The sequence below is a fragment of the Elgaria multicarinata genome, chromosome 2 (assembly GCF_023053635.1).
Source record: "Elgaria multicarinata webbii isolate HBS135686 ecotype San Diego chromosome 2, rElgMul1.1.pri, whole genome shotgun sequence".
Classification (NCBI taxonomy): Eukaryota; Metazoa; Chordata; class Lepidosauria; order Squamata; family Anguidae; genus Elgaria; species Elgaria multicarinata.
This window is the reverse complement of record NC_086172.1, coordinates 31,487,030-31,505,503: the sequence shown is the minus strand read 5'-3', so window position 1 is coordinate 31,505,503 and position 18,474 is coordinate 31,487,030. Positions and strand designations below refer to the sequence as shown.

Genomic DNA, 18,474 nt, shown 5'->3' with positions numbered 1-18,474 from the left:
TTCAACTCCCATCAGCCCTAGCCATCATGACCTATGGATGGGGATGCTGAGAGCTGTAATCCAAAACATTTGGAAGGCTCCAGGTTGAAGAAAGCACCATAAAGTTAAATGGAAATCAGGTGAACTGGTTGTGCTAACATCAATAAAATTGAAAATTTCAGCAATCATTCTGAAATTTACATGTGCCAGAAAGAAATGTCATTTTTATACAACCTGAAAATTCCAGGAAAATTGGCTAAAGATTGAGGGAGAAAGAGGAGTTAAATGAAAAACAAAACACTTTCTAAAAAGTGTTTCAAAAAACAGGGCTGGTGACCCAAATTTGCCCACAATTTCTGAAGAAATCACTTACTTTACATATGGATGGCTTCCTATTCGCTTTAGCTTGTAGATGGTGGGATGGAATTTCTTTTTCTTTTAAACTCAATTTACTTCATTTTCAAATAATTTTTATCTGTAAAATGAGAGCCTATGGGGCTCCCATAACTCTGCACATGCTCAGTAGAGTGTGTCTTTCTCTCTTCCACCTAACAGCTGATTGGAACATTGAGGAGGGAAAGGAATACCTGCAGCATGGAGGGAAAGCATTTACTTTGCAGCACATCAACCCTACAGGTTAGAACAGAACTACGGGGCGTGTCTGTTTTGTGCCTGTGTGTTGGTGGTGAGGGGGTGAGCACGCTTCCTCTTCATACTTTCTATTTAAATATGGATTTTAAATGAAAAGCATTTTTTCACAGTTTAATCATTGCCGTTGCTTGACCTGGGAGGAGTCCACCCCAGCCAACTGGTCCATGCTGGAAGATGTCTAGAGCAAAATGTTCAAGACCTCTTCCTGGGTTCTAGAGCACCTGGGTTCTAGAACAGTGGCTGTTCAACCACAGAGGTTGGAAGAGAGAGTTTTCTTCTTCTGGGGCTAATGCCGGAGACCTTTCTTACCAATCGTTGACTTCTCCCTCATCCTAATTAGATGCCTCTTGAACTGATATGCCGCCCTGAGATCTTAATGAGATAGAGCGGGACGCAAATGTTTAAAATAAATAAATAAATAATTGCAGGATTGTATTGCAGTCATCACTAATGGGCCACATGACATTCACCTGCTGCCGTGGTGATCTTGGTACCGCCGCTCAGTTTTCCTGGAATATCCCTGACTGCTTTTGTCACAGTTTTTCTGGCTCTCTCGCTTCCATTCCAGAGAACGTTTGCAGTGTGCCCCCCCCCCCTTTGCAAGGTCATTGCTGCTCACTGCGAGTTTGGGCTCAGTGAACGGCCAATCAGCCATGAGGGGCATGTGCATGGGTATCAGAGCTGTGCAGGAGTGGACCTGTCTGCCATTTCCACCACATGTTTTGGATGGGTATCGGCGTGTTTTACCGCTGATTGTTTCTTGTATGACCCCGTTCAGACAACACGCTAAACCATGCTGCTTAACCACAAAATGGTTAACGGAATGCTTAACCATGGTTTACGGTGTTGACTGACACACATTTTCCTAACCACCTGCCCCGTTAAGCACATTGGCCTGGTTCAGAGGACACTGGGCTTTGTGGTTAGCGTAACCATGTTCAGCTGTGGTTAACGCTAACCACATGCGGAATGCTTGCAGACAACACTTTTAACCCTTTTGTGGTTAAGTTTTCCTTAGTGAGCCTAACCACAATGTGGTTAACAGGGCAGACGGTTAGGGAAAATGTGTGTCAGACAACACCGTAAACTATGGTTAAGCATTCCGTTAACCATTTTGTGGTTAAGCAGCATGGTTTAGCATGTTGTCTGAACGGCGTCATTGTGGTTAGGCTCATTAAGGAAAACAACCACAAAAAGGTTAAAAGTGTTGTCTGCAAGCATTCCGCATGTGGTTAGTGTTAACCACAGCAGAACATGTTTAAGCTAACCACAAAACCCAGAGTGTTCTCTGAACCAGGCCTTTGTTTATTTAATACAAACATATCTCTGTGCAGGAGCGCATATTCCACGAAGTTCGTATCTTCCATGTGTTGCTACACATCTGTGCTTGTGCACATCCCTCACAAGTCTTAAAAAAATATCTCTGCCCTGTAGCCTCGCCATCTGCCCAGCACCGCTCACTTCTGCTGATCCACATGCTCCCACAACGGCACTCCTGAAATCGCGGTACACATCAGTGCCGTGTGCCCCATGCGTGCCGATCGCGGAAGTGGGGAACATTCGGAAGCATCCCCCTTCTGTGCCGAAATACCTGCAGGTATAAATTAGCCCTTACAGTGCAACCCTATACATGTCTTCTCAGAAGTAAGTTTCATTGAGTGCAGTGAGCGAGTCTTACTCCTAGGTAAAACTGCAGCCTTAGGGCTCATCTACACCAACAGGATATTCCACTATGAAAGTGGTATGAAATCAGTATATAAAAGGCAGGATCTACACTACTGCTTTATAGTGGTACTGAAGTGCACTAACAACTGTTGGGGCCCATTGACACATCTACACCAAGCAGGATATAACACTATGAAACTGGTAAAAAGCGGTGTATGGTATGTGTCAATGGGACCCAACAGTTGTTAGTGCACTTCAATACTGCTATAAAGCAGTAGTGTAGATCCAGCCTCCATATACCGCTTTCATAGTGGAATATCCTGCTTGGTGTAGATGAGCCCTTAGTCTTAAAAACCATTCCCTTGCTTGATTTTACATTGCATTTTACCATTCCATTATATGATTTTTCTCTGGCTGATGATTGCTCTTGTTTTACTTAATTTTTTAAAACAATTGTCTCTGCTGCTGGTGTGGAATTAATTTCATTTCAATCTCGCTATGTCCATGATCCATCATGGGCAGGGGTGTTGTGGTTTGGCTGTAGGGGGACTAGGAGAGGGGGACTGAGAAATAAATGCAATTCATTCTCTACGGCTGCATTAATTTAAAGGCTTGGCTGCTGCAAAATGAAGCTTCCCCCTTCTCCTATGCGCACGCAGGGGATTGAGCTGTAAATAATTATTATTTCCAACCTCTGATTATCCCTGTCTAGGTGTTTTTGTTGAATTAGTAATTTCTGTGTTCATTGAGATTTACTGCCAAATAAATCTGCATAGAATAGCAGCGGTGTAAAGCTATCTTGCGTGCATATGTGTGTGTGCCACCTATATCTTCACAACAATCGTGTAAGGTAGGTTAGAGTGAAAGTTTATTTCTGACCAGTGAGCTTGATGCTGGAGTCGGACCACTGGGTGCTAAGGCTACAATCCTATTCACACCTGGGAGTAAGCTGCATTGAACTCAATGAAGCTTACTTTTGAGGAGCCATGTATAGGATTGCAGTTTTAATGAATTTATTGAATGAGAGACACTGGGGCCTAACCTACACCAAACAGGATATTGCACTATGAAAGCAGTATGAAATGAACATTATATATTATTAGATGTTCTTATTAAAGTTTGTGATTAATGAAAATGTTTTCAATGAAATGACTTCTGTACACATATGATCTGAATCTGCTGAAATGAATGCTCTAATTTGATTGGATTTGGATGAGATTCGATTTGATATTGAACAAGAATCTGTTCCAAATTGTGGGTTACATATTTGGATTAGATCCTTTTTGGTTTCGTTCAGTGTGATTGAATTTAGTGATTGCTGAAAATCAATCATGTTGGCTACGTACTGGAAAGCTTCTAAGCATTCTTCTGTTAGGGAATGGGTGTTTTCAATGCTTGGAACTGGCTAAAGACTATGGGATATATATATGAACAGGTGTGCATTGGACAATCAATTTAGCAGATAAACAGATCATTCTTTATTGTTTATTATTCAATAAATGATAAAATAAATGTTATGGGAATAGGGATTATCAACTAATCTGGGGGGATTCCACACGTCGTACTGAGGGCGCTTCCATGCGCCTCCATTGTGCCCCCAAAGCGATCGTGTAGCTTGCCTGGAGAAGAGACGAGGAAGAGGCATCCTTACTGCCACCGCCACCCACCTACCTCCTCGCCGGCCGGGTCGGAGAGCTCTCCACCCCGCCTTCTTTAGCCGAGCTCTCTGACCCGGCCGGCAAGGAGGTAGGTGGGTGGCGGGTGGCGGTAAGGATGCCTCTTCCTCGTCTCTTCTCCAGGCAAGCTACACAATCGCTTTGGGGGCGCACTGGGGGCGCAAGGAAAGCGCCCTCAGTACGACGTGTGGAATCCCCCCTGGTTAGATAGAAATTTATTTATATGACCGTTTGGTGTGAAATGAATCTGAGCTATCAGATGTAATAGCCAATATATTATAATTAGAAGTTTGCACACATTGCAGCCAAAAATTGTACAGTTGTTTCAAATCAATATGTGACATTCCAGCCTATCATGACTGCCACCTAATGTTTCTTAGCCCCCGTAGTTCTCTTAGAGTTACAAGGTCCTTATGCTTCAATGACGGAAGAAGCCCCCATTGAGGACATGCTCTTCTGGATGGCCTGACCACCCTATTTTACACAGAAGTCTGACTCAGATCTCCTTCTCTGGCTGAATTTGCAACCACCACAAAGAGCAACATTCATCTTGTATGCCTTGTGGGGGACAGAGATAATTTGTGCTGCTCTGCTCTTTACCTTCCAAGCTGCTGTCTCCCACCCCACCCACCCCCTACACTGCTATCTGATTGTACGCTTGCATAGAGAGAGCAATGTGAATTGGGCTGTCCGGGTGTAGACATCTACGCCAACATGGAGACCTATGAGCAAAAACCAAGTGAGCGTAGGGCTACTATGGGAGGCAGGCCAGGCCTGGGCATTGGCAATCCACATGTAGAATTTGAATGTCCACTTAGTGCTAATGGCACCACGGAAAACAAAGCCAGCCAGCCCTGCAGAGGAAGTAAGTGAGCAGCGAATTTAGCGACCGAGATCTGAAATGGCAAATGCACTTATAACCACATACATAGATTCAGTACATTCAGAATAGAATTATTAATGTTTAACCTGGCAAATGGCACTTGCATTTGTAGGACAAATTAAGTAGGAGATGGAGGGGCGTATTAGAATTGTGATATTATTATGGCTATCTGGACGACACGCCGACCCTGTTCAGATGACACTTTGGGCAATGTGGTTATGCTAACCACAGTTAATGTGGTGACCACTAACCACGTCTAATGCTGCTGCCACATAATCACAGAACCACACCTCACTGCTGGGTATGCCTAACCACACCCTAACCATGTACCTCTCCGCTGATCCCAGTAGTCCTTTGACTAGTCCATTCTGCATTCGCTATTGACAGGCATAGCCCTGGGGGGCCATTTCCTGGCTGTTGCTGGCAGCCATATTTATTTATTTATTTATTTATTTATTTATTTATTTATTTCATTTATTATTGCATTTATATCCCACCTTTTTCCCTCCAAGGAACCCAAGGGGGCGTACATAATCCTCCTTCTCTCCATTTTATCCTCACAACAACAGCCCTGTGAGGTGGGTTAGGCTGAGAGTGTGTGACTGGCCCAAAGTCACCAGTGGGTTTCCATGGCTGAGTGGGGACTAGAACCCGGATCTCCCGTGGTTCCCGGTGGCCATTATGAGAACTGTGTTTCTGTCCCCAACTCATGATACATCCATCCTGCTGGCCCCAGAATAGGCATAACATGTGTGTGGATTTCAGACAAGAACATGACATGGCGGCTGGCGCATTCAGAGCTGCTATGCAAATCTCGGCAGCAGAGACCCCACTAGCCCTGACAGAGCAGCCTGGCTGATTTTGGCTGTTCTTGATGCGAAGCTCTATGAACCTGTTCAGATGACACACTAAGCCACGATGCTTATGTTTTTTTGAGCTGAACATTATGGCTTAGCATGTCGTGTGAACCATTCCTAACTATGGTGACTACATAACCACAGTTTAACCAATTGCTGCAAAGAATTAGCGGCCTAACCGTAGCTTAGCATGGCATTTGAACAGGCCCTATGGTAGCATTGATTTAACCACCAGGCCTTACAGATGACACACTAAGTCCAGGAGGGGATCTACACTAGTATATGAAACGTTGTTTTCACAGGCATTGAACGTTTTATTCTTGACCGATTTAAAACATAGCTGGTTTTAAAACATTTACTTGCGTTTTCTCTTTCCATGGGAATGCGTTCCTTTTGGCCACACTAAGAAAATACTTCTGTTTTATTTTGCGCGTGAGGTGCTTCCTCCTCCTATGTCCTGCCTCTGTCCTGCTCTTCCCGCTCCATGGCTGCCTCAACAGGGTGTAGTGGGCATTCTTTTTCTCTCCTCCCCCCCCCCATTCCCTGCTCCTTTTACTGTTTGGGTTCTGAGGATGTTGGTGGCTGAGGCAGGCAAAGGTAGCACGAGTTGCTCACCTTCAACCGAAGCCATGAGCTCCTGAGTTCTCTCTCTCTCTCTCTCTGTGTGTGTGTGTGTGTGTGTGGGAGAGAGAGAGAGAGAGAGAGAGAGAGAGAGTACGATAGTGAGTGAGGGAGAGAGAGCGTGAGAGAGAGCGGGATGGAGGGAGGGAAGGAAGGAGGAGAGCGAGGTGGGGGGGAGGAGAGGGAGGGAGAGAGGAGAAGTGGCTAAGCGAGCAACTCCCAGCAGCACGCCACAGACACTGACTCGTAAACGGGGAGAGAATGAGAGCGTGCGAAAGCAGCACCAGCCTTCCTCAGCTCAGGCACCAGCCTTCCCCAACCTGGTGCCTTCCTGATCTTTTGGACCACAAATCCCAGCATTCCTCACCATTGGCTCTGCTAGGTAGGGCTGATGGGAGTTGAAGTCCAAGGCTTCACAGAAAAAAACGGCTCCAACTTTGGGCGCAAAAATGAAATAAACACGCCCCCACCCCAGGAATGCGATTGGCTAATTAAGAAGGAAAGGAAAGCTAATTAATACGGCGAAATCGGCCACATCATAACAAATACAACGAGCTATTTCAGAAAAGTTGAAAATAAAAACCGGAGAAAAGTCCTCAATAAAACGTCAAAACCTGAACGTCATGTGGCGTATACTACAAAAGGCACAGTTAAAACCGGTAAGACACATTCTAACTAGACTAGTGTAGATTTCTTCATTGTTTGGGTCGCTAACCCTGTTGCAGCATGTGGATAGTGAAGGTGGTTAAACCATGGTTATATAGCAACCATAGTTAGAGAAAATGTCCTCCACAAGACACTCGAAGCTTTCATGGTTAGCTCAAAATGCTTAACCACCATGGCTTAGCATGTTGTCTGAACAGGGTCACTATTTTATCAAAGAAATACAGAGTTAAGGAACTTATCTCTATAGCTCCATATTTTGCAACTTCCATCTTTAGAGCTGGGGTGACACAATGCATTAGAGCAGGGATGTCGAACCTCTTTCAGCTCGAGGGCTGAATTCCATTGAGAAGAAGCTCTTGGGGGCCACATTCCAATCGCAGGCAACATAGCCGACCTAGATCAGACTACTGTATAGAAAGTTATCTCCTGTGATTCTACAGCTGTGATCCACACACCTCATTTTCTTCCCTTTTTCAATGCAGTGTCCCCCACTAACCACAGTATATTATGGAAGCATCACTAAAAGGTAGAAACCAGGGCTGCTCCTACTGTTAGGCAGGGCAAAAGTACTGCATTACAGGCCATGGGTGCTGGTTTGGTGGTGAGCGGTGACAAGGAGTGGGAGGACAGAGATGGGTGCACCACAAAATCTACCCTGCAACTACTAAGTTAGGCTGCTATTCTCTGGTCCAGTGGAGGACCCTTTCCTATTGCCAGGGTGGAAATAAGGTTAAACTACCAGTCTGATCAGCTTCTGTAGATGGGATTGGAGGAGGGGTGTGCCTGTGTTCTTGTCCTTTGCCTCAGGATCTACGAATTGTGTAAAATCAGTTTGTGTCAGGTGCCTTTCATTCCGTTGTCTGCCCACCTCTGGAGGAAGATTTTTTTTTAGTTTGTGAATTTGTGCACGTGCAAATTTACACCCATGTGAATTTCCGCAAATTCGTACGTGTACAAATCCCCCCCCCAAATGTGCATTTTCATGCTTTAGCATATGGTGGAAATGCACTTTTTGGGCTGTTTTTTAAAAAATCTTTGTGTATTTTTCTACAATGAAATTTGTGCAAAATTCCAGAAGGTTAGAAGAAGCAGCCTACAAGTCTGCAGAATTTACCAGGTAGGAAGAAAGCCAGTCCACTGCAGAATCCGCAGTTCGGATTAAGAAGAACCCAAACTCATATGGTCCTCTTGCAGATTTCTCTGACAGCCCTAGCCTTTGGTACCAAAACATTTTTGGGCGGCGTTGGCAGAAACCAACACTCAAGTCAAATATTGACTTAGTAAACACATTTGACAAGTGACAGGATAAAATCTTTTTTGTTGCACACACACACACACACACACACACACACACACACACACACACACACTTCTTCCACAGTTAGTTCTGCACACACATGGATCTTATCGTAATCAAGAGCCACATAACACTACTTCCAATGTGAATTTAGCAGCAGGGAATCATAACCCCCCATTGAGTCTTTCATCCGTAATCTCACCCTGGTAAGTAATGCCTGAATCAGTTCTTAATGGTCGTGTCTGTTCCCAAATAAAACCAGAGTGGATTGCCTTGTTGTTTTGCTCCATGTTTTCTTCTCCTTTCTCTCTCTGATGATGTTTACTACTTTCATGGCAGAAGGCTCTGTCTGTATTGCTGCCGTAAAAGCAATGTTCCAGGCAAATGACGAGGCTTGCAAAATAATCCACAAAGCTTTTATTAAGCAACAAACATCTCTTCTACCTGAAGAGAGTTTAACCTCTTGGAAACGTCCCCCTAGGCAAAACTATGCAAACTAAGCAAGACAATTGTCCATTCAAGAAGAATAGGAAGCCACTTCCCAAACACCCGTAACTTCAGAGAGCCTGGTGCGGAGGCAGGTTCTGGTGTAATCAAACTGACTTTCTCATGCCTTCCTTTCGCCCAGTGCATTTGAGCTTCCGGCGGACCCTAGCATCAGCTAGCTTGTCGGGACCCTCACCTTTGGAAGAAGGCTCACTTCCCATTGAGTGTGTAGGATTTGGCCTTGAGGAGATAAGTTCTGGAGAGGGCTGTCTCCCAGCTGGGGAATCACCAGTGAGAGCTTCCTCCCTGACTGGTACAGGCTGGCTGGTGTCTGGTGCTGCGTCTTCTAGTTCTGAATCTGATTCTGATTGATTACCTGAAACATCTTCTCCCAAAACAGGGGCAGTAGGGTTAGACACAACATCCTGAAGTGGAGGGCCATTTCCAGCAACAACACTGGCCAGTGTTGTGCCACATGGAATGAGCAGCCCAAGCACCTGGCAGGGGTGTGTGTGTGTATGCATAAGCACAGGGATATACATCTCCATCCACAGCTTTGAATACAGTTGCAGTGGTTGATTCCCAACCATTGATTGAAATGGTTGCTTTGCAAGTGGATGTGATAAAGTGGATGCGCAATCTTTAGGTTGGATCCAGATTTAGGTGCATGCAACTCGGGTGGCCATATGTCAATGGCTACTAGTCCTGATGGCTATATGCTATCTCCAGTATGAGAAGCAGTATGCCCATGTGCACCAGTAGCTGGGGAACATGGATGGGTGGGTGCTGTTGCACTGTGTCCTGTTTGTGGGCTTCCCATCAACAACTAGTTGGCCACTGTGTGGTGAACTAGATGGACCCTTGGTCCGGTCCAGCTTGGCTCTTCTTATGCCCTACTTTAAGAAGGGCAGTCCTCCATTTGAAGGGTTATCAGAAGTTAGTCCTTTGTTTGAAGAGCTACCAGAAGTTAGATTTCTATGTGAAGTCTAGTTTAAAGATAAAGGACCTGAAGAGAGAAATGGGTTCTAATTAGGCAAGCAGGTCACCTGGTCACAGTGTTTGACACTATGCTAAGATATGCTGTATCACTATTTACGTTATATAATTATTTCTAATTTTGTACCTTTGTAATTAGCGTATGCAGATTTTATGCAAATGTATGTCCCCTTTTATCCCCCCTTGTCGGTGATGCATGAGAGGCCACTGTGACGTAACAGACTCTTATGCTAGGCCTGCCACATAAACCCTTCTCAGGCCAAGCAGCACCACTTGAAAACCCAAGGAAGGGTGCAATAAAACCTTTCGCCTAGCTATGAGGGAAACAGGTTTAATACAGGATCTGCTCTAAATATACTGTGGGAATACTCTGGGGTGGGTGTTTAATAACTGTAAGGCAGGTAAACAATGCCAAGCTGACGTGTGGTATTTGGTAGCTAACAAAATAAAAATAAGTTTATTGTTGTTTAAAAGCTTCAAATCAAAATATAATACTTTCAATCCTGCCTGATCTAAACTCTCCACAAACCAACCACCTCACTCTCTTCACACCAACCTTAAGTCCCTAGAATCCAAACTCTTCTTACTCTCCTCACTCACTCACACACCCCACAAACTCCCAACATTCTCCTTATATACTCCTTTCCCCCCACCTATTACATCATAAAACACACCCACTCAGTTCTAACATTCTGTACTTACCAGACATACTATCCAGACATATACAAGATATTCAATTGTGGGGTAACGCCACAGACACCCTACCATGCAACTGGGCTAGCAGAAACAAATCCCCTGCTCCCCATGGCAGCCCATCAAGCTCCTTGAAAATGTGACACAGAGGGTCAGGGGACCCTGCTGAATGGGGTGAGGTGGGATGTGTGTGTGTCAGTGGGAGGGATCCCTCAAAATCTGGTGAAAGCCCCTTCCATGAATGGAGCCTGTTTGTCAATGGAAGGCAGAGACCAAATCCAACTTGTTACATGTATCCATATATCCTGACTGCAATGGAACCTGTGCATTCAAGCCTATCTCTAAGTCTTTGCCTAGTTTACCCTAGAGATCAAGGGTTGGATGAAAGGTGAATGGGAAACCTCTCAACCTCTTATAATGTTCAGATAAAGCTCGGGGGGGGGGGGAAACCCATCTTCAAAAGATCTCTAAAGCTTCTTTGAAAACAAAATGATTAAAGGCTGTCTCTCTTCTCATCCCACATCAGACACGTTGTTAACCACCTTGCTCCCCCACCCTGACTATAAATGCGCTCTTCTTTCTGTCATAGCTGCAAGTTTTGTTTTAGAGTGAGAGTTAACCTGCTGTTCCAAGCGAGGTTCATTATAGCACATCAAAACAAGCTCTACCATCCTGGCCACGTGCGGCCTTTTAATTGTACTTAAACATGGGTTCAGGGTACAGAGATGAGCGGTGGACAATTTGAAATTATTGATTTGCGGGTGGTTTGACAGAGAGAACAACACACAGGCACCCGTCAGAAGGCTACAATCCTCACCGTGCTTACTTGGAAGTACATTGCCTTGAAATCAACAGGTCTCATTGCCAAGTAAATGTGGTTCGCAGTGGGATGCAAGGGGGCAGATTTGTTCATGCTTAATTGAGAATAACTCCCCTTGAAGTCAGTGGGGTGTACTTCTAAGGAAATATGTGCAAGAGCAAGCTGCAAGCATCAACTGCTTAATGGACTTAGATCGCTACAAGTAGGACCTGCAACAAAATGTTGCAGTGTGGAGTTTTCCTGTTCATGGCTGGCTGGGTGCTTGGAACACTGCCCTACTCCCAGGGCTGGTGCCAGACTATTTTGCGCCCTAGGCAAGGTGAGCTACTTTCACCCCCTCCCCCACCAAAATGCCAACTTTGATTTTTAAGAACATATGTTTCCTGGAAAAAAATAAGAAGCACAAAACTTGAAACTGCTAAATTTATTTTAAAGTGCAAGAAATATGTCATGCCAATTATAGCAAACAAATTGGAAAGGAACGTCTATGGGTCTAAAATGCATTATTTAATAGGAATATCACCTCCAAATCATCCCCCCAACTCGCACACACATGCACACACACACTCAGCATCACTCACTCCAAACAAACACACGCATGAACACATGCATTCACTCAAAGACCCCATGCACCCCATTCATCCATACATTCTCTCTCTCTCTCTCTCTCTTCCGGGTGTGTTCCGGAAGTCCAAACCTGGAGCCACCCCACCCCCACCCCAGCATCCCTGGTTTCGCTTCGGCTGGGTGGGCACAGGGCACCATCTCGCCCACCCAGGCCCAGCTGAATCCTCAGGCCAGCCCAGCTCACAGCCAACACGCGTGAGTGCTGCGCTGTACCCAGTGCCCCTCTTAGGTTGGCGCTCTAGGCGGCCGCCTGAGTGGCCTCTATGGTAGCACCGGCCCTGCCTACTCCATTCCGTTCTCCTCCTCACCTGGGTTTCCATTTCCCCCAAAACAGTCAGCCAGCATTCAGTGGCCACTGCACTCGCTCATTACTCACTGGGCTTTTTTCAGGGGATGGGGGAGGTCCTTCATTTTTGTTGTGATTCTGCAAACTTCGGGGTTTCCTTCCTCTTATGCATGGGTGATGCTGTTTTGGCTGCACACGATGGCACTCACAGTCTGAGCATTAGGAGTAAAGGAAATGATTGTGCATTGATCTATGTGCCGTTTTGTTTGTGTCTTTCCAGTTTTGAGAGACAACGAAGGTACAGCACTGTGTTTATGAGAAAGCGGCAGCCCTAGCATTTTAGCAATAGTTTTGCTATTAACTTTCTTTAGCTAGTAATTTTAACACGGCAAACAGGAAGCAATTTTCAGTCCTCTTCCCACTCTTAGAAAGAGATGGAGGATTCTTCATGCAACATCAGGGCTGTGCGTGAGGTTTTCTTGATAGCTTCTTTCCAAATATTCTCCCCTCCTGCTTATATAATCAGTAATTCAATTTGGAATGCAAGCATCCCATTTACAGAGGATATTAAGCCAGAGAACTGAAGGCTGAAAGAAAGTCAATGACAAGGCCTCACATAAGCGGTCAGTGCTGGCCTCAGACATTTTTCTCCCAAAAGCAGACCTGACATCCTCTCCCCCACCTCCAAAATAGTGCAAATGCTTTAAAAGGTCCAGCTGTATTATTCAGATGCTGGTGCTTACATTCTATCCCCTGCCATGGTGCCATTTGAACCTGCTCACTTCACCAAACCCTATGGCAGGGCCAGACCTACATGTGGCACCTATACAGCAGGGATGGGGAACCTCCAGGCCAAGGGCCATTTGTAGCCCCAGGGATTCTACATCCGGCCCGCAAACTTCTGCTTTTATCTCTGATCAGTGATTGGAGATAAGAAGGTATATAAAGGCAATTAAACTTTAAATATCCTGCATAGAATTGAGATGTGCTTTTGTAGGCCTGAGAGCTGACACACTGGAGCTTACTCCTGCTTAGACATGCATAAAATTGAATTGTGTTTTGCATGATTGGTAGGAAAATGTCCAAATTGGTAAGAATGGCATCTGTCCTTGGCCTTTTTAGTCCCACTCACTGCTGGAATGTGGCCCCTGAGACCCTTCCCAAATTGGAAATCAGGCCCTAGGCTAGGGTGACCATATGGAAAGGAGGACAGGGCTCCTGTATCTTTAACAGTTGCATAGAAAGGGAATTTCAGCAGGTGTCTTTTGTATGCGTGCAGCACCTGATGAAATTTCCTTTTCATCACAATAGTAGATTTTGATTTGGCCAAGGAGTTAAAAGTGCTTAATGGAGTTGGGTCTCTAATATATTTTAAAACCAAATGCTCAGTTCATGCCCTAAAGCATCTACTAGTTTAAAACAAAAATTAAAATACACATTTTATTTAATCGAAGGTGACCATATGGAAAGGAGGACAGGGCTCCTGTATCGTCAACAGTAGTATAGAAAAGGGAATTTCACCAGGTGTCATTTCTATGCATGCAGCACCTGGTAAAATTCACTCTTCATCACAACAGTTAAAGCTGCAGGAGCCCTGTCCTCTTTTGTATCTGGCCACTCTAGTATAGCTCCTGCAGCTTTAACTGTTGTGATGAAGAGGGAAAGTCACCAGGTACTGCATGCCTACAAATGACCGCTCCTGAAATTCCCTTTTCTCTACACTGTTAAAGTCACAGGAGCCCTGTCCTCCTTTTCATATGGTCACGCTACTTAATCACATTTGCTATAATATATTTTGACAGCTCACAGCCATGCCAGTCTCATGTCACAGGAGAGTTTGCCTATATGGCCCACTTTTAAGGAATAGATAGGCGCTCATGTGGTTTGGACTGATTATATATCTGGGATAGATACTAAGCTGCCTCCATGGGCAGGCAACTATAATGTATACCTGGCCTTCAGCCACTGTTACTTCACTGCAAGCATTTCGTTGGTGTAGCATATTCCCCAAACTGTGCCTGCCCATTGTTCTGTTGCTGCTGCCTTATACCAGGGCAGACTAGTGGTCCATCTTGCTCAGGACAGCCTTGGGTGCTCTCCAGATGTTTGGGCCTACAACTTATAGCATTCCTGGTCTTTGGCCATTTGGCTGGGGCTGAAGTCCAAAACATCTGGAGGGCACCAGGCTGGGGAAGGCTGGTTTATGCTGACTGCGAGTGCATTTCCAGAGTCTCAAGCACTTGCACTCTGATCCTTTCAATTGGAGATGCCAGGATTGAAACTGGGACCTTCTGCATGCAATGGATATGCTCTGTCACTCAGCTACAGGCTGGCTGAGATAGGGTGACCTTATGAAAAGGAGGACAGGGCTCCTGTATCTTTATCAGTTGTATTGAAAAGGGAATTTCAGCAGCTTTAACTGTGGTGATGAAGAGGGAATTTCACCAGGTTCCCCATATATACAAATGACACCTGCTGAAATTCCCTTTTCTATGCAACTGTTAAAGATACAGGAGCCCTGTCCTCCGTTTCATATGGTCACCCTAGCTAAGAAGGTTTTTGGGGCATATTATGGAAGGAACCAAAGCAATCCCATTAGTGCTTCCAGTTAAGGAGAATCGAATGAAACCTATTGGATCAGGATAATGAAGGAAACAGATGTACAAGGAGGCCATGGCTGTGGCTGAGTTTTCTAGTATTAGCTACAATCCTGCACAGTCAGGTTGCTTAAATCCCATTGCCATCAATCCACTTTAAGCAGCCTAACGCTGTCCAGGAAAGCAGCCATTGTGTCAACAGGAAATAGACACTTGCATGGCTGTGACAGACACAACTTGAGTATTGTCACATCAAAAGAAAACACGCTTGTAAGGTACAGCAGATTTAAGAAAGCAAAAAAATATTTTTTTCTCATCACTGAGTATTTATTATATATAACAAATACATGAAAAAGAAAAAACTATATTGTGTGATATAAATAGTTTATTTACATTACAGAAAAAACATCAAGACAATGTATACTATTTCAAATATATCCATACATAATCAAATATAGCTGTAGTACATGTTTTTTCTTCTTCTCATTGGTGTAGATTACCACAAATGCAAGGCAACATGTGTAGATCTTTTGTCTATAATACTGTATTTATTTATTTTTGTCAGTCCCAAGCTTCTCTGCAGTTTACTTTTGCCATTGTGGGAACATGCGCTCTTTTAAATTAACCTGGTTGATGCTCTTGTTGTGTTGTCTGAACTGTAGTGCCCTGTGTTTTGCTTCTGCCTGTGAATTCTGTTGCTCCTGGGACATTTCCTAAAAGCAACAGGGGAAAGAGAAGAGGGGAAAATGGCATGAAATTTGCTTTGCTAAACGACAGTGCCGCTAGCGTATGGATTAGAGGCCACTGAAGGGCAGCTGTCAACCAAGGCTGCCTGTGCGACTCATCGTTCACTGGCTGCACAACTCCAGAGCTTAGTAAAGAGAGGCAAACCCTCATGCACTCTTGGGATCTGATTTTCATCCAGGAGCCTGAAAACGTCCAAACTGTTTCCCCTAGGGCACAGCTTGCATGCAGCGAAGGTTATTTCCAGGTCTTGGTTTAAATATCCCACCACAAGCAATATGACTGCTGGAAAGGAATGTGCAGAAAGCCATGGGGGACCTTCAAAATATTCCCCCAAATCTCCTTCCAGCTGGGAAAGCATGAATAAAGGAAAAGATAATCACTGCCTTTTTCCCTTCATCGACCAACTTCGAAATATGCGATGGGTGTTTATGGAAGCGTAAAGGCAACACAGATATAAAAGCACACAAATGTTTGTCAACTCTGCAGATGGATTCTCCTTGTTTACTCTTGCTCTGCCTTGAAACACGAGGCACAGTAAAACTGTATTCTTTTAACTGAAAAAGCACATGAGGGTATTTAAGCACAACATGTGCTGGTTCTAACATTCAAAGCCCTAAATGGTTTGGGGCCAGGTTATTTGAAGGAACGCCTCCTTCCATATGTGCCTGCCCGGACCTTAAGATCATCCATAGGGGTCCTTCTCTGTGAGCCCCTGCCAAAGGAAGTGAGGCAGGTGGCTACTAGGAGGAGGGCCTTCTCTGTGTGGCACCCCGGCTGTGGAATGAGCTCCCTAGAGAGGTCCGCCTGGAGCCTACACTGTACTCCTTCCGTCGCCTTCTGAAGACCTTTTTATTTTCTCAGTATTTTAACACCTAATTTAACTTAAATTTAAACTGTGCTGTTTTAATTCCATATTTTAACCTATATCAATTTTTGCTGTGTGGTTTTATCCTGGTTGTGCTTTTTATATTGCATTTTGTATTTGTGTTTTTAGATTGTTGGTTGTTTTTATGCTCGTCATGGTTTTAATTTTTGTGAGCTGCCCAGAGAGCTTCGGCTATTGGGCGGTATAAAAATGTAGTAAATAAATAAATAACATGGTGGTGTAAGTCTAAGTATTCTATTTAAATAAAAATATATGTGCCACATTTAAAATTGCTACATTGGCTTGGATTATTAACTCTGCAGGGAGATTTCTGCTGATGGAATGGGGCTTTCCCCTCTCCTCCTTCCTTCTGCAGCTCCCTGGATGAGACCTCCGTAATGGGATGGGACGTGGCACAGGAGGTTGCAGCAAGAAGAGGGAATTGACAAAACTCAGGCCTTAGCTAGACGTAAGGTTTATCCTGGGATCATCCCTGCCTGCTCCCGGGATCCCCTGTGTGTCATTTACATGAACAGGGATGACCCCGGGACGATCCCGGGATAAACCTTAGGTCTAGCTAAGGCCTCAGTGAATTAGAAGTAGTGGCACAGTGCTGGAAATCTCCAGGTTGCCCCACCCATTTCATAGCATATCTTTAAAGTATGTAATACAGTGGTCATGCAGACATCGAGTGACTGACCCCGTTCAGAAGACACCTTAAACCACGGCTTTAACTATGGTGAATAAAGCAAAAAAGCCATATTTACTGTGGTTAAAGCCATGGTTTAAGGTGTCTTCTGAACGGGCCCATTGAGAGTAAACAACGAAAGGCCTGTAAAAGGATAACAATTTATAGACCACAGCCAGATTTACACCAAGCAGGAGATCACTTTGAAAACAGTTTGAAAAGTGACTATGGAGTGTGTCCAGGGCCTGAACAGTTGTCACTACTGTTATAAACCGTTTTAAAGCAGTAGTGTAGATCCTGCCCTAGTGTAATGAAGCGAGCATTCAGGAGGTAGACCAGAACCATGTAGATGCATCCAAAGAAAATTTAACTTGGGGCTCATCTACACCAAGCAGGATATTCCACTATGAAAGCGGTGTATAAAAGGCAGGAGCCACACTACTGCTTTATAGTGATATTGAAGTGTACTGACAACTGGTGGGGCCCATGACACATCTACACCAAGCAGGATATAACACTATGAAAGTGGTATGAAAGCAGTATATGGTATGTGTCAATGGGCCCCAACAGTTGTGCACTTCAGTACCGCTATAAAGCAGTAGTGTGGCCCCTGCCTTTTATACACTGCTTTAATACCACTTTCATAGTGGAGTATCCTGCTTGGTGTAGATGAGCCCTTGGTTAGGGGTTGATTCCTCCCAGCATACATGAAGGGCTCACCAGAGGACCCTCTTTCGTCCATGGGGCATTCCACACCCGTACAGCTGTGCTTGAGCTGGAAGATATCGTGTCCTTGAGGTTTTGCTAAGTTTAAAAGGCTGGGGCAGAAGAGCAGGAAAAATCCAGCTCAGAGCATTACATCCATTTGCAAAAAGAAAGCAGGGGATGAATTTATACAGAGCAGGGGTAGACAGCATGGTCCCTGCAGGCAATAATGTGCCTGGACGCCCTCCTTTGTGCCCGTGAAGGTGCCCTACTTTTCCTACTTTAATTTTTTAAAAAACACATTTTCCTGCTAGCAGTTGGGATTGCTGTTGGTGATGAAACCTGTGTCGGGGTTCCAGACACTCCACCTCTGCTTTGTAGTCAGTCTTTTGGGGAGGCCTCTGGTCCTTTGCCACATCTCCAATGGAAGCCATTTTGTGGTGGTGCCCAGGCGAGTTTCTTAAATTGTCTAATGTGCCCATGGCCCCAAAAGGTTGCCTACATGCTACATATAGTATAACAAGATGCAACATCAATGTGCTGAAGGTGATATTATATGCTGTCCATTGTATAAGATTCCCAGGGAAAGATTTCTTAGGAGTTTGATTAGTAGCAATGTTTGGTTGTCTGACTCTGATGATATAATGCTCTTTGCTGGCTGACTCAGAC

At 44.7% G+C, this 18,474-nt stretch overlaps 1 protein-coding gene across 1 annotated transcript in view; it reads right to left on the bottom strand.

Moving 5' to 3' along the window:
- Positions 1 to 15,175: 15,175 nt before the first annotated feature.
- TMEFF2 (transmembrane protein with EGF like and two follistatin like domains 2) overlaps positions 15,176 to 18,474 on the bottom strand; it is a 260,772-nt gene continuing 257,473 nt past the window's right edge. The window contains exon 10 of the mRNA XM_063118296.1: positions 15,176 to 15,513. Coding sequence (XP_062974366.1) covers positions 15,417 to 15,513 — 97 coding nt within the window. The 3' untranslated portion in view covers positions 15,176 to 15,416. The remainder of the gene's footprint in view (positions 15,514 to 18,474) is intronic.